This window comes from Hemitrygon akajei, chromosome 8, assembly GCF_048418815.1.
Source record: "Hemitrygon akajei chromosome 8, sHemAka1.3, whole genome shotgun sequence".
Lineage (NCBI taxonomy): Eukaryota > Metazoa > Chordata > Chondrichthyes > Myliobatiformes > Dasyatidae > Hemitrygon > Hemitrygon akajei.
Window position 1 is genome coordinate 89,355,569 of NC_133131.1, and position 23,706 is coordinate 89,379,274.

At 38.8% G+C, this 23,706-nt stretch overlaps 1 protein-coding gene across 3 annotated transcripts in view; it reads left to right on the plus strand.

Annotated features, from left to right (window-relative positions):
* vwde (von Willebrand factor D and EGF domains) overlaps positions 1-23,706 on the plus strand; it is a 222,673-nt gene that overhangs the window by 44,057 nt on the left and 154,910 nt on the right. For all 3 annotated transcript variants that reach the window (XM_073054145.1, XM_073054146.1, XM_073054147.1), the window contains exons 2-3: positions 19,325-19,509; positions 20,604-20,835. In XM_073054145.1, coding sequence (XP_072910246.1) covers positions 19,325-19,509; positions 20,604-20,835 — 417 coding nt within the window. The remainder of the gene's footprint in view (positions 1-19,324; positions 19,510-20,603; positions 20,836-23,706) is intronic.

Genomic DNA, 23,706 nt, shown 5'->3' on the forward strand with positions numbered 1-23,706 from the left:
CTGTTGGCTGACCTGCCACAGGATTCCCAGCCCCATTTGAGTGAGGATTGTTGAGCGGCAGGGTGGTCAGGAAAGTTAAGGAGGAAAGTTCCTTTCCTTAAAATAATATATTTTAAAGATTTGTAAAGATATTTTAAACACTTTATTTGTCAATACTTCATTTAATTACAACCCCATCAGCTGGCAAATGGCTAACCAATTCTAGGGGTTTGCTGGCAGTCAAAGACCTTCAGGGAAGTTTTGGGGGCTGCACTATTTTCAGTGTCTGAGTGGAACCCCATCGCAGCTTGGACGTTGTTATTGGACCCCAGGATGTCTTTAGTTTCTCTGACACTGTGTCAGTTATTTCAAGATGGCATTCATAATGACCTGTGACAATAAAATCTGAGCCATTACCCACAGATTACAGATCGGTCTCCAGATATGCTAAAGTATATGTGATTTTCAATACATTACTAGGATGGAATTTCAGCTTTGGAAATCTAAAGGTCAAATTTGGAGAGGAATTTTGAAACTTACCTATTCATTTTTAATATCTGTTTGTTGCCTGCCAGGCCATCATTGATTGCCCATCAATAATTACCCTTGAGAAGGTTAGGGTTCAAACCATTTGTCTTTGGATATAATCTATGTACAGACCATGCATTCTTTTTTCACTTCCCAGTTACACCCTGTTCTAAACCGCTTATGAGATTTAAATGGCTTGGAATCAATATACCTCAGATTAGTAGTGTTGTAGATAGAGTAGATGCCAAAGGATGCAGTGATATATTGATCCATTGCAGATGGGGGCAGAAAAGTGAACTAAACCGAAATCTGATTGAGACGGTGCAAAGCTTAGATAGACTGCTAGTATCTTTCTCCCATTTGTAGTGACTGCAATCAGAGTCACTGGAGAGACACTAAAGCTGGAGATATAGAAGTCCTTATTCATTGTGACAAGCAGGCAGTCTTCTGGAGACCCTCTCAGTAGAGTCAAACAAGTCAAAATTACATTGCATTTTTATACCCTTAAGATCAAAGGTTGGAGATTCCATACAATTTCACTGGTTACAATGACATTATTTACTTAAATATTTTGGGTTGGAAAATGCTTCCTTTGAATTACGTATCTGCAGTGATAGACGTCTTTGAGTGTTCAAACACCTTTGATGGGGTAAAGTAATTCATACAACTAGTCTAAAAGCTTCCCAGATACCCTAAACTAGTGAAACACCATCTTCCTGATGTGCTAAGTGATATCAGTCTGGTCTGTGAGTTTCCTTGAACTTGTTTGCAATGGTGCAAATAGTTCAGCCATTTAATAATTTTGCTTGGTTTGAGGCAGCCCCAGTTAGCATAGCCCTATTGTTTTATGTTGCATCTCTTGGGCAGCCAGCCTGTGCTGCACAGATAGTATGGTTTTATGTACAAAGGGGTGTTTTTTAGCTTCAATTTACTGCTTACAATTTACATCAAGAACTGAACTGGTTGATGTTTGAAAGCCCAACATTGGTCGGGGTCGACATGGATGTTGTGTCTCAGCCGTCTACATGATGAGCAATCCAGTATGCAAGCCAGGGCAGTAGAAAATGCAGAATGAGCTCCTCCATACCCATGTAGCCGGCTCCCCTTCTCCATGCAGCTGATGAATCCAAAGGAACGACAGAGACAGATACAATTTGACATTAGTGGCAGTGCAGGAGTTGCCAGTCAGCATTCAACTCTTTGTAGGACTGCCTTGTAGAACAGCAAAAATGTTCTTTACTTCGGATCCCGTCCCCATTTTTGAACCTATCTTGTCCCTATGGGCATTTACATCTAAACTATCATCTCTAAATGGCTATCTAAAAGACAGAATCAGATTTAATATCACTGGCATATGTCATGAAATTTATTATGTGGCAGCAGTACATTGCAATACATAACGGAAGCTGTAAATTACAGTAAGAAATATGTATATCTATACATAACATTATATTTAAAGCATTAAATTTAACTATATAGTGCAAAAAGAAAAGAAAGTAGACATGACAGAATGGGTGGGATTAAAGTGGGGAGTGGTGGTGTTAATAGTCAGGGAAAATTTTACAGCTGTGGTCGGTCAGGACACATCTAGTGGAGATCTCATCTAGTGTGGCTTTATGGGTGGAGCTGAGGAATAAGAAAAGTACTGTATTACCATGTCAATAAGGCTATTTAATAGATCACCCAACACTCCGTGAGATTTAGAGGAACAAATTAATTGAGAGATCACAAACTGTTGCAATAAACATAAGGTTATTATAGTGAATAAAAGCACAAAATGCTGGCAGAACTCAGCAGACCAGACAGCATCTATGGGAGGAGGTAGAGACGACGTTTTGGGCCGAAACCCTTCATCAGGAGTGAAATAACAAGGTTATTATAGTGGGTGATTTTAATTTTCCACATATTGACTGGGGACTCCCATGCTGTAAAACGACCAGATGGGATAGAGTTTGTCAAATGTGTTCAGGAAAGTTTCCTTAATCGTACAGAGATACCCCAGTGAGAGAGTGTGCAATATTTGATCTCCTGTTAGGGAATGAGAGAGGCAGGTGACAGAAGTTTGTGTAGGGGCACACTTTGCATCTAGTGATAATAATATTTAAAAAATGATCTATTTACGGGATGTTGGCATCGCTAGCTAAGCAAGTATTTATTGCCCATTCCTAGTTGCCCTTGAGAAGGTGGTGATGAGCTGCCTTCTTGAACCGCTGCAGTCCCTGAGGTGTAGGTACACCCACAGTACTGTTGGGGGGGGGGGGGATTTCATGATTTTGACCCAACGACAATGAAAAAACAGTGATAAGTTTCTAAATCAGGATGGTGAGTGACTTGGAGGGGGATTTCCAAGTGGTGGTGTTCCCAGGTATCTGCAATTCGTTTCAAAGTAATAGATAAAAAAGATAGGTTTGATCCACAGGCTGAGATTCTAAACTGGAGAAAGGCCAATTTTGATGGTATCAGAAAGGATCTGGCAAGTGTGGCTTGGGACAGGATATTTTATGGCAAAAGTGTACTTTGTAAATAGGAGGCCTTAAAAAGTGAAACTTTTGAGAGTACAAAACTTGTATGAGTCTGTTAGAATAAAAAGTAAAGACAACCTGTGTAGGAAACCTTATTTTTCAAGAGATATTGAGGCCTTGGTTAAGAAAAAAGGAAGGAAATGCATAGCAGATATAGGGAAGTAGGAAACAATGAGATACTTGAGCATAAGAAATGCAAGAGAACACTTAAGAAATTCAGAGGGCTAAACAAAATTATGAGGTTGCCCTAGCAGACAAGGTGAAGGAGAATCCTAAGGGACTGTACCAACACGGTAAAAGCAAAAGGGGCAAAATTGGTCCTTTGGAAGATCAGAATGGTAATCTATGTATGGAGCCAAAAGAGATGGGGAAATCTTAAATGGATTTTTTGCATTTGTCTTTACTCAGGAGATGGACACTGAGACTATGGAAGTGAGGCAAGGCAGCATCAACTTAATGGACCCCATACAGATTAGAGAGGAGGAGGTGATTAGCGTCTTGCTGTAAATTAAGGTGAATAAATCTCCAGGGTCTGACAAGGTGTTCCTTTGGACTTTGTGGCAGGCAAGTACAGAAACTGCAGGAGTCCTAGCAGAAATATTTAAATCATCCTCAGCAACAGATGAGGTGGCAGAGGATTGGAAAAATGCTAATGTTGTTCCACTGTTTAAGAAAGGCTCTAAAAATAATTATAGGCAACTGAGCCTGATATAAATACTGGGAAAGATATTGAAAGGTAGTCTAAGGCAGGGATGTCAAACTTATTTTAGGTCACGGGCCAGATTGAGCAAAGTGCAGCTTCATGCGGGCCGGATCAGTCGGACGCGTGCGAACGCAGCTTTCGTTGCCTCCGTTTTTTCAGCCTGCTCTCATGTGTCTCAGTCTCTGCTATAACTACAAAGTGTTTCACTTTACAAATTCCGTTTCTTATGAAGAAGACTGCCGAGCAAGACTGCCGAATAAACACTAAAAACCCTGAAAACCTGGTACCTGAATAAACTCAGCATTAGCCATATCATACGCCATAGGCGCTTCGATTACTGGGGCCAGCTTTAATAGTAATTAGATATTATCTCGCGGGCCAAAGATAATTCCACCGCGGGCCGGATTTGGCCCGCGGGCCTTGAGTTTGACATATATGGTCTAAGGGGCCAGATATGAGTATTTGGACAGACATAGACTGATTAGGGATAGTCAGCATGACTTTGTATGTGGTAGGTTGTGTCTAACCAATTACATATAGTTTTTTGAGAATGTTACCAGGAAGGTTGATGAGGGCAAAGCAATGGATGTTGTCTACCTGGACTTTTGCAAGACATTTTGACAAGGTCCGCATGGGAGGTTTGTCAAGAAAGTTCAGTTGCTTGACATTCAAGATGAGATAGTGAGTTGCATTAGACAATGACTTTGTGGTAGAAGCCAAAGAGTGGTAGTAGATGGTTGCCCCCCTGACTGGAGACCTGTGACTAGTGGAGTACCTTAAGTGTCAGTGCTAGGTTGTCTGTCATCTATATCAATGATCTGAATGATAATGTGGTTAACTGGATCAGCAATTTGTGGATGATATCACAGTTGTGGGTGTAGTAGACTGCATGTAAGACTATCAGAGCTCACCGCATGATCTTAACCAGCAGGAAAAATGGGCTGAAAATGGCAGATAGAATTTAATGCAGACAAATGTGAGGTGTTGCACTTCAGCAGGACCAACCAGGACATACTGAATGTTAGGGCACAGAGGAGTGTGGTAGAACAAAGGAATCTGGGAATAATGGTCCATAATTCATTGAAAGTGGTGGCACAGGTAGATAGGGTCATAAAGAAAGCTTTTGGAACATTGGCCTTTATAAATCAAAGTATTGAGTACAGGAGATGGGATGTTATGTAGAATTTGTAGAAGATGGTGAGGCCTAATTTGGAAGACTATGTGCAGTTCTGGTCACTTATCAACAGGAAACATGTAAATAAGGTTGAAGGAGTACATTGAAAATTTACAAGGGTAGTACTGGGACTGGAGGGCTTGAGTTATAAGGAAAGATTGAATAGGAAATAGGTATGCTCGATACTTTTTCGCTCTGCATAATCCAAGGCAGGTTCATCAACTCTCTGAGCCACTGATATACTGTCATTCCCCAGTTACTCTCATCTGTACCCAGTCACTGCCTCACTTCCCCATTAAAGAAGTAAAATCTGTCCTCATTCCTGGAGCACTCACTAGTTTCCCAAGTACCATCTTGCCCTCCCTGGGGAATGCTGCCCCATATCTTTCTCGGAGACCTCTCCGTGTAGAGCTCCCCCTGCTTCAAAATATCCACCATTGTTCCTGCACCTAAAAAGACCAAGGTAACATGTCTGAACAACTGGCGTCCTGTCGCACTCGCCTCAATAATAAGCAAGTGCTTGAGAGGCTGGTCACCCACTCTGGATCCCCTACAACTTCCCTACTGACACAACTGATCAACAGATGATGCAATAGCCACAGCTCTACACACTGTCCTTACACATCTGGAGAAGAAGGATGCTTATGTGAGAATGCTGTTCTTGGACTACAGTTCAGCATTCAACACCATGATTCCCTCCAGACTCAAAAAGAAGCTCAGAGAGCTCGGCCTTCACCCTGCCTTGTGTAGCTGGATCCTGGACTTCTTGTCAGATCGCCAGCAGGTGGTAAGAGTGCGCTCCCTCACCTCTGCCCCTCTGATTCTCAACACAGGTGCCCCTCAGGGCTGTTTCAAAAGCCCCCTCCTTTATTCTCTGTATATCTGTCACTGTGTCACCACCCACAGACACAATCTGCTAATTAAATTTGCTGACAACACTACATTGATTGGCCTAATCTCAAATATTATTGAGGCTGCCTACAGAGAAGAAGTTATCACCCTGACACAGTGCTGTCAAGAAAACAACCTCTCCCTCAATGTCGGAAAAACAAAGGAGCTAGTTGTGGATTACAGGAGGAATGGAGACAAGCTAACTCCTATTGACATCAATGGATCTGAGGTTGAGAGGGTGAACAGCTTTAAGTTCCTCGGCATAAACATTACTGAGGTTCTCACGTGGTTTGTACATACCGGCTATTTGGTCAAAAAAGCACAACAGAGCCTCTTTCACCTTGACGGTTGAGGAAGTTTGATATGAGCCCGAAATCATAAGATCTTTCTACAGGGGCACAATTGAGAGCATCCTGACTGGCTAAATCACTGTCTGGTATGGGAACTGTGCTTCCCTCAATCGGAGGATTCTGCAGAGAGTGGTGCGGACAGCCCAGCACATCTGTAGATGTGACTATCCACTACTCAAGACATTTACAACGACAGGTGTGTATAAAGGCCGAAGAATCATTGGGACCCGTGTCACCCCAACCACAAACTCTTTCAGTTGCTACTATCCCCGGGAAAGGGTACCGCAGCATAAAAACCAGGACCAACAGGCTCCAGGACAGCTTCTTCCACCAGGCCATCAGATTGATTAATGTACGCTGATACAATTGTATTTCTATTGTTACGATCCGGCAACAATGAATATATGATTGAGACAGGTTTTTTATAACAAATAAAACATTTATTAAACACTGCTTAAAAAAAACCCCCAAAAGTAAACAAACGACTAACTTAACCAGAAGTCAGCTGCGATACAGCAGCTCGAACTGTTCTTAAAGTGAGGAATGCGAACTCAGTTCTTTAAAATAGTATTGCAAAAAGTCCAAAATGATTTACAGTCAGTTAAAGGAGAGACTTTCCTTGAAGTAATTAGATCCTCTTTCATGACGTTACTGCTCATCACAGGTGAAGTATGCTTTGCCGAGGGATTTACGATGGAAGGAAATAAAACGGCTTAAAGGCACTGACCTTTCCTTGGCGAAACTCTGCATCCAACTCTCTGCTCTTTTTTGGCAAAACAGGAGTTATCATGGACACAAGTTACTAATTCCTCTTGCGAAGATTAAATAAAGGCCGAAGCTGCTTCACAGCCGACATCAACTTTCCTTGATCTTTCAGCTTCCTGAACTTTGACAAATCTTCACTCTCTGACTGGATTTTAACTGGCAGTGTTGTAGCAAAACTGCAGGCAATGACCTTTGACTTAAGGCAGAAAGTAAAACTCCACTTTAAAATAAATCTGTGTCATAACATCGAATACGCAGCAACATGGAGTCACTGGTGAATTCAGCCACAAACTGTCCCACATCACAGGGACGGGTTCTCCTTTTATACCCTGTTGAAAAAAAACTATCACATGACCTCTCACTGGCGGGAAAATGACATCACTCCACCATCAGAAGACCATGACCTCATGCCCAGCATAGCCTCAATTACATCATGGTCATGTGACAGGCACAAGATACCCACGGGTACGTAACACTATGTTATACTGACTGTCCTGTTGTACGTACTATTTATTATAAATTGCACTTTGCATATTTAGATGGAGACGTGACGTAACTCCTCGTGTATATGAGGGATGTAAGTCAATTCAATTCAATTTCACCAACGTGTGCATGTCCTTTGGGTGCATCTGATGAATTTCAATAATTGATTCAAGCTTGCACTGGAACTCTGTATTCCCACAAGCAACTTTAAGTGAGGGCAGCTCTGACAAATTCCTCTGCTTCTCCCTGTGGACAATGGGTCTGTGGATGGCAGTAATCAGGGTTGAGGGCTGGCTGGGGTCATTAGGATTCTCAGATTGCCATTGTCTGCCCTTAATAGATACTATTCCAACAGATATACCTGGGTATAACCTCTTCCTCAGATATTTTCACACTAATTCTCATATTAAACAAAATATAAAAGATGGATAAAAATTTAAACGTTACACACTTAAAACCACAGAGCATGTACGCTGCAATCTTCCACTCTGCGTAGTTGAACTCCTGATGCTTATTGTATGTGTTCCCTTTCATAGGAATGTCTGTTACTCCAAAGTTTCATACTTATTCTAATGCTAACCCTAATCATTTGTCTTTGGGTATAATCTATCTTCAGACCATTCATTCGTTCTTCACTTCCCGATTAGACCCTACTCTAAAATACTTATGAGATTTAAATGGCTGGGGATCATTGTACCTCAGATTGGTAGTGTTGTGGATAGTGTGGATGGTGAAGGATAAAGTGGGTATAGATAAGTTGCAGATTTGGGCAGAGAAGTGGCAGATGGAGTTTAAAATGTGAGGTATTGCACCTTGGGAGATTTAATGCAAAAGGGACAGTACACTGTTCATGACAAGAAAATTAAAATCAGAGTGCATTTATTCTCCACGTATGTATACAGTATACAACCTTGAGATTCATCTTCTGGCAGATAGCCTCAAAACAAATCACCATTTAAAGAAAACCCCCACACAAGACCATGACATGTATGAAAAAAAAGAACAAATTGCACAAACAGCAAAAAGGCAAACAAATAACACACAAAGCATTGAGCATCAAGCCACAGCCTCGAGCCGCCAAGGCGAGTAGAGCCAGTCCGGGAGCCAACAGCCATGACCAAAGCCTCCTAGTCAGTCAGTTCAGTGCTGTGCCAATAGCCGCAGACCACACAGCTGCAGATCCAGTTCCATGCAGTGTTGATGTCCAGAGAGATCTTGAGGTTTAAGTCCATCGCTCCCTGAAAGTGGCTGCACTGTTTGATAGGGTGGTAAAGACTGTATATGGTATGTTTGCCCTTATAAGTCAAGGTGCTGAATTCAAGAGTCAGTAAGTTACGTTGCAGTTTTTTTATAAAACTTCGGTTTGGCCATTTTTGGAGTATTGCATTCATTCTGTCCACCCCGTTATAGGAAGGATGTGGAGGCTTTGGAGAAGAATGCAGCTGAGATTTACTCGATGCTGTCTGGATTGGAGGGTATCTGCTGTAAAGGGAGTCAGAAAAACGTGGTTGTTTTGTCTGGAACATCAGAGTGAGATCTGATAGAGGTACTGAGAGGCAAAGATAGAGGGCTGGTATTTTTCTCTCTCTGACTGGTGTCACTGAAGCTGAATATATAAAAGTCCTTATTCACCATGACAAGCAGGCAATCTTCTGGAGACCTTGGTAGAGTCTCTCAAACCCAAAAGTATCACATTTTTATACCCTTAAGATCAAGGTAACAGTAGATGATTCAATACAATTTCAATAGTTATAATGACTTTGTTTACTTCATTATTTTGGGTTTACAAAGCTTCCTTTGATTTGACAGACACGTCTGAATGTTTAAACAGCGTTGCTGGGGCAAAGTAAATCATGCAAGTAGTCTAAATGTTTCTGAGGACTGGGAATCCAGATATCCAAAACTATTGACAGATCAGCTGCTTGGTGTGCTAAGTGACAACATCAATCTCGTCTGCAAGCTTCCTTGGACCTGTTTACATTTGTACAAATAAATTAGCCTTGCAGCCTGGTTTGATGCAGGCCCAATCAACATAGCCCATTGTCTTACATTACATCTTTCCTGTAGTTAGTCCCAAGTTGTGAGGCAACCTGTGCTCCACAGACAGTATTATCTATTTTCATAGGTGTGCTTTTAATTACAAATTACTGCTTGCATTTTATAATTTACATTAAGAATTGAAAATGTTTAAAAAAAATTAATAACAGCTTTATTCACATGACTCCTGAATACTCCCTAACACCAGGGTAGAATTATCTAATATCAGAGAAACTGCAGTTAAGTTTAAAGGGGATGTGCAACGTAGAAGAGTAGTGGGTGCCTGGGGTGGTGGTCGAGGGAAATACAATAGAGACGTTCAAGAAGCTCAAGAGGCATGTGAATGTGCAGAGAATGGAGGTATATGGGCATAGTGTAGGCAGAAAGAGTCGTACAGTTAGGTATTTAACTACTAGTTATTTTGGCACAATACTATGGGCCGAAAGGGCCTGACCCGATTCTGTATTGTTCAATGCTTAAGTATTTTAATAACAACAATTCTGAATCAAATCAAACCAACACCAGCCAAAATGCACATTTATGAGAATAAAAAGTCTAGGATAAAAAAGTTTGAAGACTCCTTTCTGTTGTTCTTTCTATCTAGTTATGTGCAGTGTAGTTTTGTGACTGACAAATCCTATATGGCTTACTTTGGTAGTTTCCTCTTCTCACATGCTCAATTCTAATTTTAAAAAGAATTATAAGTAATCATTTGCTTTAGAAAGATCTTTCATTCTTTGAGCAGAAAAGGCATGTACTTCACTATTAATATTGCATATGCTGCACAATATATCCTTGGTTGTTTGTAGATCTTGAAACTGTACACCTATAGTTCAACAATACTCATACAAAATTACTCAGGATATGTGGTGTTAAAGATTATCTTGTATTTTCACTGTTGATTATAGTATGAGTATATTATTTCTTGTTTCACATGTATAGCTTTTTGATGCTCTATTTCAAAAATAACCCTAGTCATTTAATTAATCCTATTACAGCTAGTCTTCAGATACATGTCCTTTGTGATCTTTCCTTTTGGGGTTTAATGGCAGAGTAATACAAGAACTTTTTGCAAAATTCAATTTTAACCTAATATAAACTTATGATGGAACTTTGACACTAATTTAATGTTTGAAGTCTAAACATGATAAGAATAATATGCAACAGTTTTGGGCACACATAAAAATCAGTTAAGTGAAGATGCTTTCAAAAGTAATGAAATAGGAAGTTTCTAAATATTTAAAAGAAGCATAAAGGGCAGTAAACAGCAAAAATAAAATCAAATTAATATTTGGTGTGACCACCCTTTTGCCTTTAAAACTGCATCAATTCTCTTAGGTACACTGTCATGCAAGTTTTATAATAAAATTGGCTGCTATGCTGTTCCAAGCATCTTGGAGAACTTGCCACAGTTCTTCTGCAGACTTTGGCTAGCTCGTTTGCTTCTGTCTCTCCAGGTAATCCCAGATGGCCTTGATGATGTTGAGATCAGGGCTCTATGAAGGCTCTTTGTTGCAGAACTCATTGTTCTCTGTTTTGCTGAAGGTAGTTCTTTTCGACCTTGGCTGTGTGTTTGGGGTCATTGTTCTGCTGCAGAATGAAGTTGGGACCAATCAGAGGCCTCCCTGATGGTAGTGGGTGATGAATAAGAATCTGCTTGTATTGAGGATTCCATTAATTCTGACCAGATCACAAACCCCATTTGCAGAAGTAACTCTTAAACCTACAGGGAACCTCCACCATGTTTCACTGTTGGCTGCAGACACTCATCCATGTAGCACTTTCCACCTCTTCTATGGAGAAACTGCATCCTGTTTGAGCCAAAGGTATAAAATTTTGATTCTGCACTTGCTGACATTGTTCAGCACCCCACTCCTTGTGTTTTTGTGCATAGGTGAGTCACTTGGCTTTATTTCCACTTCCAAGGAATGGCTATTTGGCAGAAACTTATTCATGAATACCCCATCTGACAAGACTTCTCTGGACTCTAGAGGAGTGTACTTGGGTTCCAGTTGTTTCTGTGAGTTCATTGCGGGATTTCTTCTGATTTAGGAAGAACATCAGTTTGATGCATCTCTTGTCTTCTGCACTGTGCTTCCATGGCCGACTACTCCATTTCTGGTCCTCAACCTTACCTGTTTCTTTGTGCTTCTTCAGATCAGCTTGGACAGCACACCTTGAAATTCTTGTCTGCTGCAAATTTCTGATCGGGAGAGACCTTGCTGATGTAGGATGACCACCTCGTGTCTTGTTGCTATGCTCGCTCTTGCCAGGGTGTAAGAATCAACTATTTGAAGGTTAAACTGTCACCTCTGAGACATCCTTACCTTTTTAGTTTGATTCTCCTTGGGCCAGGTTGATTCAATCCACATCATTTCAGTTACAATTAATCACTTTAGTTCATTCAATTCTATGTTATTGATCATTGACATCTGTTTATCATCTTTGTTTAATCATGCACTGGGCTATATATCTGCACAGTAATGAAGTTTTTATTTTAAAAATGGTCTATTACTTAATATGCTACTTTAATGAAATACAAAAAATTCTCTAACATTTAATGTTTTTGGAAAATGAATGTTTGGGAAGCTAAAATTTGCCCTTCTGACACACTAATGCAGAAGACAAATAATAAACATCTAACACAAAATTAGTATAAAAAATCCAGGGTGCCTAAGACTTTTGCACGGCACAGTATATAGTTTGGTTTCATCATATTTTCAAAGGTGACAAGTTTGAATAGAATTCTCTCTTTAATTATTATGTCATCAAACTGTAAATATGTCCAGAATCTTGTACAACAAAACTTGTAATGATATAGGCTCAAAGGTATTAAGTGAATAATAGATGAACTCAGGATCTGACAACAGGGTTTTAATATTTAATATGATATAAAAATAACTAATGGAAAAGTAGGCAACAACAGATGTTGCAATTTCACCAATAGCAGAAGTTTAAACTAACAACAGTAGTATTTACCCACAAAATGAATATACATCTAAGAATCGTACTTAACTACACAAGTAGTTTTAGATATAAATTGGATTAAAAAAAACCAATCTTTTCCAAATAGTGTGGTGAATTAATAGAATTGCTATGTACAAAGATTTCAAGAATCATCAGGAAGAATGTAATAAATAAGTGAAATTGTGATTCTAGTTAAAATGTTTAATAGAGGAATTATTCAATGTACAAATATTTGGAAATGTAAGCACTTCTGTAGACAGCAAGGGAATATTTTCTCTCTGAGAAATATAAATACAAGCATAGTTCTGTACAAGTGCATCTCAACAACTGAGCTAATTGGTAATAAGCCTGTTGACCTTTAAAAGGAATTTTTATCACCTCCATTGTGCAGAATGCAGTATTTTGAATATAAAATAATTATGAAATGCCTATCTTAACAGAACTACTTGTGCAACTAAAAGATTATTTGAAAGCTTTATATTCCACCCACCCACAGCTAGTTGTGAGTGGTGGCAGGCAATTAAACAGCTAAATGGAAGACGAGGCTCCAAACAAGAATATCCCCATTATTAACACTGAATGTGCCCAGTTTCTTAGTGCTGAAGAAAAGGTTGAAGCATTCAGAGACATTTTCAATGAGGTGCTAGAAAGATGGTCTTTCTTAGTTGCTGCTTGAGCTACCTACCATCATAGAAGCTGGCTTCCACAAATTTTGTTTCTTCTCACATGGTCGAGAAATAGCTGACTATGGAACCAGGTGTGGTTTTTATGTCCTGAAAACTTGAGCTTCAAAATTAGCTGTGGCCCTAGCTCAAGCTGCTCCAGTTCACATACAACAATTGCATCAACCTATCAGTGTAGGATATTGCCTAAATCCACCTCATTCGCAATTCGTAGAACTAATCTAAATCTGATTTAATCACCATCCAAAGTGAACTCCCAATCACTGCCAAGGTGAAACAGAAGTCATTAAGTATCATCGGGCAAATACTCCAAAGACTGAAGCCCTTCCTTGCACAAAGGGAGAGATATGTGGTTGTCGGAGGACAATCATTATAGCCATAGGGCAGGATATTGTTCCTCCAGGCTGTGTCCTCAGCCCAACTGTCTCTGGTTGTTTCATCAATGTCTTAACTTCTGTCGTACAGTCGTAAGTGTTGATGAATTCTAATGATTCCATTATGTTCAACTCCATTTGCAGCTCCTCCAAACAAAGCAGCTTGTGTCTACACATGACAAACTGAAACAGTATTTAGCCATGGACTCCTAAATGATGACCAATGGCCACCACCAACAAGAGAGAATCTAATGACCTATCATAAAGATGTAGAATCATTGCAATCACTGAGTCTTCCCACCAATATCCTGGGACCAATCCTGATCAAAAACTCAGTTTGACTGGTTAGGTAAATTCCATAGCTTCATGAGCAGGTTAAAGGTTAAATATTCTGCAGCAAGCAGCTCGTCTCCTGATACCAAACCTTTACACTGCACACCTGCTTGCTGGAGTACTGTTTTACTTCTTCCTTGAAACAGCAGTTCAACTAATGGAAATTCACTATTATGGAATTCACAAATCGATGCCAAAAAAATCTGCTCTCAAATAAAAATTCGCTTTCAAAGACCTTGTGAGGGGGAGTTAAAGAAGTATAATAGAGTTAACACAGAGTTGGGGACTTTTCCTATAAGCACCTCCCTCCTTATCACTAGGAGGGATCTTCTCAAGATTACAACATACAACGTCAAGGAGCCTCATGATTTGGGTTACGCCATCTTTTCAGCTGCCATCGCACACCAGGTAGAATCCTGTACTCCCACTCCACCGGGTTCAAGAGCCACAACCTCCCTTCAACTATCTCTTTCTTGAACTAACTGGCAACAGCCAAACCAGTTTAGTAACACTATCACCACTGATCAGTTTGCACTAAAATGGGCTAATTAAATAGTGTTCTCTCTTGTAATTTGTTTTTCTTGTGAATGCTGCTTACACGTTGCCAGGTGCTTATGATACTGCTTTCAGTTGTTTGATGCACATATGAACTTAACTTGACTTTGATCTGAACATTGATTTTTGTTTTGAAATATAATTTCTTGATGCATGTGGCATATAATGTGCTTTGAATTACAGAAAGTCCCAATACAGATGTTTTTCTGGGAATACAACCTTTCTATAACATTGGAAGTGTGGGGTGCCTATATTCTTGAGTGTAACATCTAGTTAAAAAAATTATTGGAGATTACTATAATAACAACTGATTAGACTAGAAAATCAATTCTGGCACAAATGCTTGAGCATGCTGTATTAATGGAGCTTTAAAGTATCTACCTGGGTGCATTTCAGGAATGTGATGAATTGCTCTCCCGTTGCCTGGGTTATTGGCCTCTGCAACTCGAAACATCCAGCACCACCCAGGACAAAGCAGTCTCTTTTGGTACCCTGTCCACCCCAGAAATATTCTTTCTTTTCATCACTGGTACACATTTGGTGTCTATCATTTACAGTGCATAATACACTATAGTTGCTCATCAAGGCTGCCCCAGTGGTTTCTTGCTAACCACCAAAGAGGACGGGGCATCAGAACACCGCCACCTGCAAGTTCCCCTTCAAGATGTGCATAGCCTAACTTGGAAGTATATTTCTGGTCCTTCATCACTAGGTTTAAATTGCAAACAGCACTGTGGGAATACCAGTACGTTGACCTTCACAGGAAAAATGAAGTGGATGCAGAAGCTGGCACAAAAGCATATCCTCAGAGGGCAATTTTGCATTCTGAAAATGAATACAAAAAAATATATGCAAGACACAAGTGGATTTTTTAAGAACAAACTTCCTTCTGGAAGGATATCAGCTACAGAATAAATTTAACATTTATCCTTGCACATCACTCATTAGAGAATTGATTGAAACATAGTGGCTTGATACAGGCATATAATATTTTTCTGCTACTTATATGCAGCATGATGAATGAAGAGCCTCTGATGAATTTTCTTTCTTATAGAGTAGTCTAGAAAGTATTCCATTGACTCCATTGTCCTTATTAGTAATGTGCGTTCTGAACTCAAATTCACTTACCTGTGGAGGCTTGTATTCAAAAATAAGAGTAACACTAAATAATAATGACTTAATTTCCAGGCTATACTTTTTAATGATTAATAGGCTTTGCCTTGGAATTGCTGGGAATGGATAACAGTTAAAAAAAATTGAAACTCTCAAGCAAACTGCAATAATATCCAGACAGCTCTTGACAGAATTTGGACAACTTTCAGAGACACTCTAATGTAAAACTCAAGTCATTTATACATTCTTCACATTACTCAATATATAAATCTGGATGTTTGGAAATACATTGGATAAAACATGTGTTATCGTGCTAGATAGAGATCCAATTCCCAATTGGTTGTATGTGAAGAAAGGTGCAAACTATAGCGTAATGGGTTGTTCCTCTATTTCCATCAAATCCGTAAGACATAGGAGCAGAATTAGGCCATTTGGCCCACTGAGTCTGCTCTGCCATTATCATGGCTGGCCCTTTTTTCTCCCCACTCAACCCAAATCCCCAACTTTCTCCCTGAAACCTTTGATGCTGTGTCCAATCAAGAACTTCTCAATCTCTGCCTTAAATATACCCAATGACCTGACCTCCACAGCTGCCTGTGGTAACAAATTCCACAAATTCACCATCCTCTGGCTAAAGAAATTTCTCCGCATCTGTTTTAAATGCATCCCCTCAATATGCATGCCTCTTGTCCTAGATCCCCAACCATGGGAAACATCTTTTCCACATCTACTCTGTCTAGGCCTTTCAATATTCAAAAGGTTTCAATGAGATCCCCCTCATCCTTCTAAATTCTAGCGAGTACAGACCCAGAGTCATCATATGTTCCTCGTATGATGGTTCTTTCATTTCCAGAATCATCCTTGTGAACCACCTGTGGACCTTCTCCAATGCCAGCCCATCTTTTCTTAAATGAGGAGCTCAAAACTGTTCACAATACTCAAGGTGAGGCCTCACCAGTGCCTTATAAAGCCTCAGCATCACATCCCTGCTTTTGTATTCAAGCCCTCTTGAAATGAATGCTAACATGGCAATTGTTGTTACTTGCTCATCCTTCATGCTTTTACAGGTGACCCGTTCCTAATTACTAATCTAATTCTTCCAGGACAGAGGTGCATGTTCAGGTACTTGTGCAAAGTAAATTTGAATGCACCCTGTAAGGTGTAGTTTCCTGCAGGGCACCAGAATTGGTGGTTGTTTCTAGTGAGATCTTAGTAGAAAAGAAAGATATTATTTGAAAATATATATAATGTTAGGCTGCTCCGGTTAAATGTAAAACTCTATGACAGAACAATAAATCATTCTCTACCATGAGGATTATTTATTAGGTTTGTTCTTATGTTCGTACAAATAGAGTTAAGGTTTTTTTTACTGCTTGTCGCTTCTCAAACTAGCTACTGCACACATTTCCAACTCTGAATTTATGTGCTACCAGTAATCAGTCATTGCCTTGCAGTTGTTTATCATCACACATAGATACTGATGTGGTCATTCAGCATGTTGGATTTTCATCAGCGATGACGCTTTATCACCACAAATCTTTAAAAAACTAAATGCCATGCTTTTCTTAATTTTCTACAGCCAACGTACTGAACGTTCACAATTACGTCCAGTTTGCCATTATAGATCCTTCCTTGTTTCATAATTAGTTTACTGTTAAATGACATATGTTCACTCTGATGATGCTGATGAATCCTTTCTTTAAATACATGACGAGATCTTCATTTTTTGCTTTATGCACTTTTTAAAAAAAAGTTTTCATTAATTTTTGCTCAATTAATATGCACCTTTCCATTTGTGACATTATGTTATCACTTAAAATAATTCAGATTTTGTAAGATTTAGGTTTTGGAATTTCAAATATTACAACTTGTACTACATTTGTCTTTCATCACTCCCATATAGCTTCAACCTTTTCTCAATGTGTTAACAATGAAGAAAGGCATGTATATTGGTTCATTTCAAAACATTAAAAGTTCCACTTAACAATATACAATTTATCAGAAAGTATTGTCAAAGTTTATCTGCAGTGTGTGGCAGGCTGAGGAAAGTTCTTGGCCCGGACCACCGAACTGTTAATTCATTTCCATGGAAACTGCCTGACCCGCTGAGTTCCTCCAGCATCTTATATGTGTTGCTTTGGATTTCTAGTATCTGCAGACTCACTCATGTATATGATCATCCATTCTTTTGATCAGATTTCAATAGTCTAGTTAATATGTGCAGGGGAAAAAAACAGATTTTATAGGTTTTTTTTCGTCAGTTCAATATGTTCTAAAGTGCTTTACAGTAGAATGAGAATGCTTTGAAGTGTGGTTCAGAATCAGTTTTATTGTCTTACATGATATGAATTTTTTTCTTTTGCAGCAGCAGTGCAGTGAAAAGTCAAGATTACTATAAATTACAAAATAACTAGTGAAAGAAAAATGAATAATGATGTTGTGTTCATTGGAGTAGTTACTTGTAAAATGGAAAATGCAATAATCAGTTTGTACACATTACAATCCTTCAAATAGTGGTTCATAATGACCAGGTACCACCATCATACCAAAAGAAAACAATTTAAGGGATAAATTTTTGCCGGGACCATGAACTATCGCTTCTCTAAAATAGCATGATGGAATATTTCACCTAAAAGTTTTAACTTATCTTAATGCAGACTCGATCTGAAATCTAGACATTTTTTTCCTATATAAATACTGCATGACCTACAGATTTCATCCAGCAGTTTTTTTTGCTCTGGATTCCAGCATCCACTGTCTTTTGTCTCTACTTTTACCTGGAGGATGGCACATCTGACAATGAAAAGAATGAAGCACTACCAGTCTAGCTTTCTTGACATTGAAATGATCACTGGCTTTCATGAGAATGCAATTGCCTTATTTCTGTAACTAAAAGAGCAATGTGAGAAACTTTCATTGGATCAGGCTGTATCTGTGGAAAGAGGAACAGTTAATCTTTCGGGGTCAAATCTTCATCAAAACTGGAAAGTTTTCACTAGTGAAGGAGGATGATGAGGGAGAAGTCAAATAAATGCAGTATGTGATAAGGTGAGACTAAATAAATTAATGAGGACAATTAGAAGCACAATACAGTTTGTTTGCATTATTCTGGGGTACCTTTGTATTAATTATTTGGTTTTCTGAGAACCCCAATTGGGTGGATTTCTTTTCTTGCCTCTTCTGAAGGGCAGCCTAACTGGCAGATCTTGCTGCTAACATCCCTGCAAACTTATTTGATCTTCACTTTGATCAACAATAACTCCAAAAACTGGCTCATTGAGTTAACCCTATTCCATCACCCAGCTCAATCAATGTGAGACTGAGACAAATGAGACTGCAGGTACTGGAATCTGGAGCAAAAACAATCTGCTGGAGGAACTTGGACAGCTGTATAAGTGAGTTATGGAGAAAGGCTGGAGGGGAATTGTGAATGCTTTGGGTCAAGGCTCTTGCTCTTGCTATCTTCCATTTCAGCTCTGTCTGTCTCTCTCTGTCAGTCTGTCTCGTTTACTCTGAGGTTTTCCTTTGGTGAACTGTAAGAGCCATCCAATAACATTTGATACTTAAATGAACCTCTCTTGATTAAACATTTTTTGGTTCATTTTGTATTTAAGCCAGGCTTGATATTTCTGAAACAGTATAAATTAAAACATCATACAGGGATATTTAAGTTTAAATATTGTTGCAGAAATGCACTGTTTATTTTACATACTCAGCAGATCAAAAATCTATAGGTCAGAAATAGTTTTTGAAAGCCTATACCTTGTGATTTTGGCTAACCATATCATCAGTGAAGTTAGATAGAACAGTTAATTATTTGGACAGTTACATCAAACAGCCACTGACTCCCTTTCCATTGTCTGACAGCTCCTGAATGCTACCCCGGTGGTCATCAGCTCCTTCAGAACCCGTACAGAAGTGTGGACTTTGATTCACTTCGGCTGCAGCAGTCAGCAATACAGGAGCTGATATGCGATCACTCTTTAACACCAGGATGGTATCGCTTTCAGATATTTGATAAGCCTGCAGAAATGCCAACAAAATGTGTAGAGGTACACAGTGTTCTTGAATCATAAACTATTTGACACCCATGAGCAGAAGAGATGAGTATTTTCAAATAGCATGCTGAACCGTATAGGAACTATATTGTTTAATTAAACCATCCTGTTTCATGAAAGCAATGAAATGTGTCCACTCTAGTGATGCCAATTTTAGGAAGATTTAATGAGATCTAATGGAATACAGATGATCATTGCTAAATATTTATCTATAGTGACTCAGATTCTCAAGTTTTAACTATTTCTGTTCTGAGTGAATTGATTCTATCTATTAGACCATTTCACTACCATGAGCTAGGGCCAAGAGAAGCTGCCTGACTTCCAACTGAAATCTGTTTACCTCTGAAATTAGCAGAGTTTAGCACAAAGATAATGGAAGCACGGGTTGCTCTCGGATCTGTGCCTAATCTGAACTGCAGCTTCGTTTCTTGACATTGAAAGATTTTTAAAAAAATGTATTTTCAAAAGAAGCTTTTTGTAATGACAGTGGCCAACATTTCCTTCAGCTATGCTGTGAAAATGAAGGTTGCTAGCTTTACAAGTAAAACAAAATATATTTATTAAGTACCTTCCATGACCAAAACCACTAACATTGCTTAGTAAGCTATTTTTCAAGAATATTACATTCAAGAATGAACATTATAACTTTTGCTTTGCAATCCAGGTCAATCTTATAAGACTTGTCGTGGAATCAGAAAATTATAAGTTTTGGGAATCATTTTGAAAACCATCCATTGGCCCATTAAATGTATACTTCTATGCACAAATGATGAATTTTCAGAACCATTTCCCTAGATCTTGCTTTATTAAGTACAGTTTTATAAATGACTAATAATTTGACCAGTGTAGACAGACTATATTCCAGTATGGACTGAAGGAATGTACAGACGATGAGGACATTTTTCATTTCATGAAGAGAAATAACTATAGTAGCAATTGTTTGTGAATGAAACCCTGACCTAAGAATGAAGCACTTGTTATTAGCTGAACTGAAGGTGTTCCTCATTGTATCGAATGCAAAGTGGTTTTACGAATTGTGGTAGGGAAAAAAAAGTTGCTTAATTTAATCTTACAAATCTTCCCCTTAGATGAATCATTGTGGTACTCAAGCCCCTGTCTGGCTGTCTCTGAGAGAGACAGATTCTTTGCCACAGCTTGGAGAGATTAAACATTTGACTGCCTGTGCGACATGGCGGTTTTTCTTCAGTACAACAAAGGACTGTTGCCTTTTCCGAATTCCGGTCAGTGTCCGAAATTGTAGTGACTTTTTCCTGTACCTCCTCCAGCCTACGCAAGGATGCATGGGATATTGTGCAGAAGGTAGGCGTGGCTATATATAAACAAAAAATATATATATACCACTAAGGTTAAAAAATTAGTATTAATATTTGGAGTTTTTGAGTTAATAACAGAATATTACCACAAACTTTGTCATTAATTTTGCAAATAATTCTGTATATTGAGTCAAAGTTGGAATATCTTTTATCATTGAATTGATGTTGGCATACTTAAATTCTGATGTGTTACTGATTACCATACAGCAGTAAGTTTATGCATGGTAGGTGTTTTATTTTTCTTTCTACTTTTCATTAACCTCAGATAGTTCCTTTGATCAATCTGGTATGGAGAATTTGGGGGCTTAAAATCCATTCACATGGAATGCTGTGGATGGCTACTTCAGCAGTGAAGAGGGACATTGGTCCTTTGGAAGGAGAATTATAGCTTAATAGCTAGAATTATGCCAAATAGCTAGAAGTTATCTTCTGTATATGTGTTAAATACAATAGCCTGTCCATTTTGAACTTGCAAGAATTTATGTAACAATCATGCATATTAACCAAGTTAGCATGAAATTGAAATTGGTAGCATGTTAAAAATTAGCTTTCAGTGAACTCCTTCACACTAAATTTTCATTTCCATTAATTTCAAAAATGTGTTTAGTAAAAAATATGTTGGTAATTCACTTTGCAATTTTTTGGAGTTATTGATGAAGCCCAATTTTGCTGTATTTAAATCAATCAGCTATAGAGATAATAAAAATAATTTATTTCTTTTTTTATTGGTTAAAAAATCCCCAAAAAGGAAAGAAAATTCAATTTCAATTGTGTTGACATCAAGAACAAGGCTCCATGGATGCCAAACATTATATAGCAACTAAAACAATCTCATAAGGCACCATTGACTACCAAGTATCATAAGTGAATCTTGGTAGCCAGATATGACAATGTAGTTTCCAGGTAGTGAGTTGTGAATCCAGGTATTTGAGGAAATTAATTGAGTTTTTAAAAATTATATTAACCTCAGAAATTGCACTTTAAATTGAAATTGCTTCCATTTCCTTCCTTTCAATATTGTGCAGGATTTTTTAAAGATAATTTATTGGGAACCTTTTTGCTTCATATGAAGCAAAACCCAAATATCCAACGAACATCTCCATAGTTAGTAATATCTTTAATCCCAATAGCAGCCCCTTGGCTGAACTGACCTTGGAACTGTATTGTGTTGAGCGATAAAACCTCTACATTTAGCAGTAGCTATAGGTCCCTCAGACCAACATCTCAAGTTCAAGTTTAATTATCATACAACCATCCATGAATTCAGCCAAATGTAACAGCATTCTTCCAGAGTGAAGGTGCAAAAAACAGTAACAACAATACATAACACACTGCAGATAGCACATAGCACAAATAGCACAGATAGCTATGATTTCAGAAAAAAAACATAGTCTGAGAAAAAATACATAGCCCAAGTCCATGAGTGGCAAGACTGTTGACTGGTGTTAAGTTGTCCTGGTCCAGCTTGTTCTTCCATTGAGCGAGCACGGGAGGGAAACACCAATGGGCGGTGCTAGTTCCCAACCCAGAACACGGAGCCCTCTTCCACACAGCCTCAGCGTCTCCTCCCCTGGCAATTGCAACAGGTGACCCTGAGGTGAGGGCGTGGTCCTTGCCTCAACTGAGGCAATATAGCTCCCCGATCTTCGGTCTCACCAGTGAACCAGACATGCAGTATTCTATGTTGCTAATATCCAGCAGGATCTTATGATCACAAAAAAAACCTTCAAGACAATCACTCACACCTTTTTTTTGGCCCATACATCATCCAATGATACACAAGTCCGTGCGACAAGTCCTTGGTAATTGAAAACCTTCAGCACCCAAAGGAGACTTAGATTCTCCTAGATGCTGGAAATCTTGAGCAACACACGAAGTTGGAGGAATTCAGAGGTCTAGGCAACATCTATGAAGACTGATAAATAATTGATGTTGCAGGCTGAAACCCTTCACCGGTACCCAAAGGAGACTGACAGTACAAAAATGTGAAATGCCGTGCAGACTTCTGAAGAGGAGAGACAAAAAGAAATATTGGGTAGATCAGCCTATGGAACCTTCTCATCAGAACTTCAGGGCATGACGTATTTCCAGCTTTTCTGTGAAATATCTTGAAGTCTAGGGTATAAATTGTTTAACTGGATGATGATCAATTTTATGCAAATCATTTGTGCTGATTATTATCTTAGTGTAGCGGTGTCAAATATCTTTTTATTTGAAAAATGTTGATAATATACTGTGCTATATGGCTACTCTGAAGATGTAAAGCAAAGTGAATGTGCATGGATAAAGAAATGCTGAAACAGTATCAGTTTGTGCAAACACAAGCAAAGGTTATTTTTACTTCAAATATTAAAATAAGATATTACACTTAGCTTGAATGGAATACATTTAGCTAAGATGAAGTGAATTGGATGAGTAAAATAAGTCCTATTTTTATTTTTTAACAGCTCTTAAGTATTGAACTAATTTGGGACAAGGAGCTGGCATGAATGCAAAATTCACATCTGCTGCAAATTTGAGATCAAGAGTATTTTAATTTTCTTCCCTTATTTAAATATGTAAACGCATTTGTTGTTGATTTAACAGAACATTGTGCAGGCACTTACACCCAGGTATGTGGTCAGTCTGGATATTTCTCTCAGCATTCCAGTGCACTGCTTTACCATAGTAGAAAAATTCCCATTCGGTCATTGTCCAGTTGCACTAAATTCAGTTAGAAATGAGGCTCAAGATTAAATGTGTACCACAATGTCATTCTCTTTGATGCTGGGCTTGGGTAAACAATCACAGGCTTAGTCAGGTCTGGATATATGGGGGAGATGGAGGTAACCTTTGGATCAGGTGCTTGACAGCAATG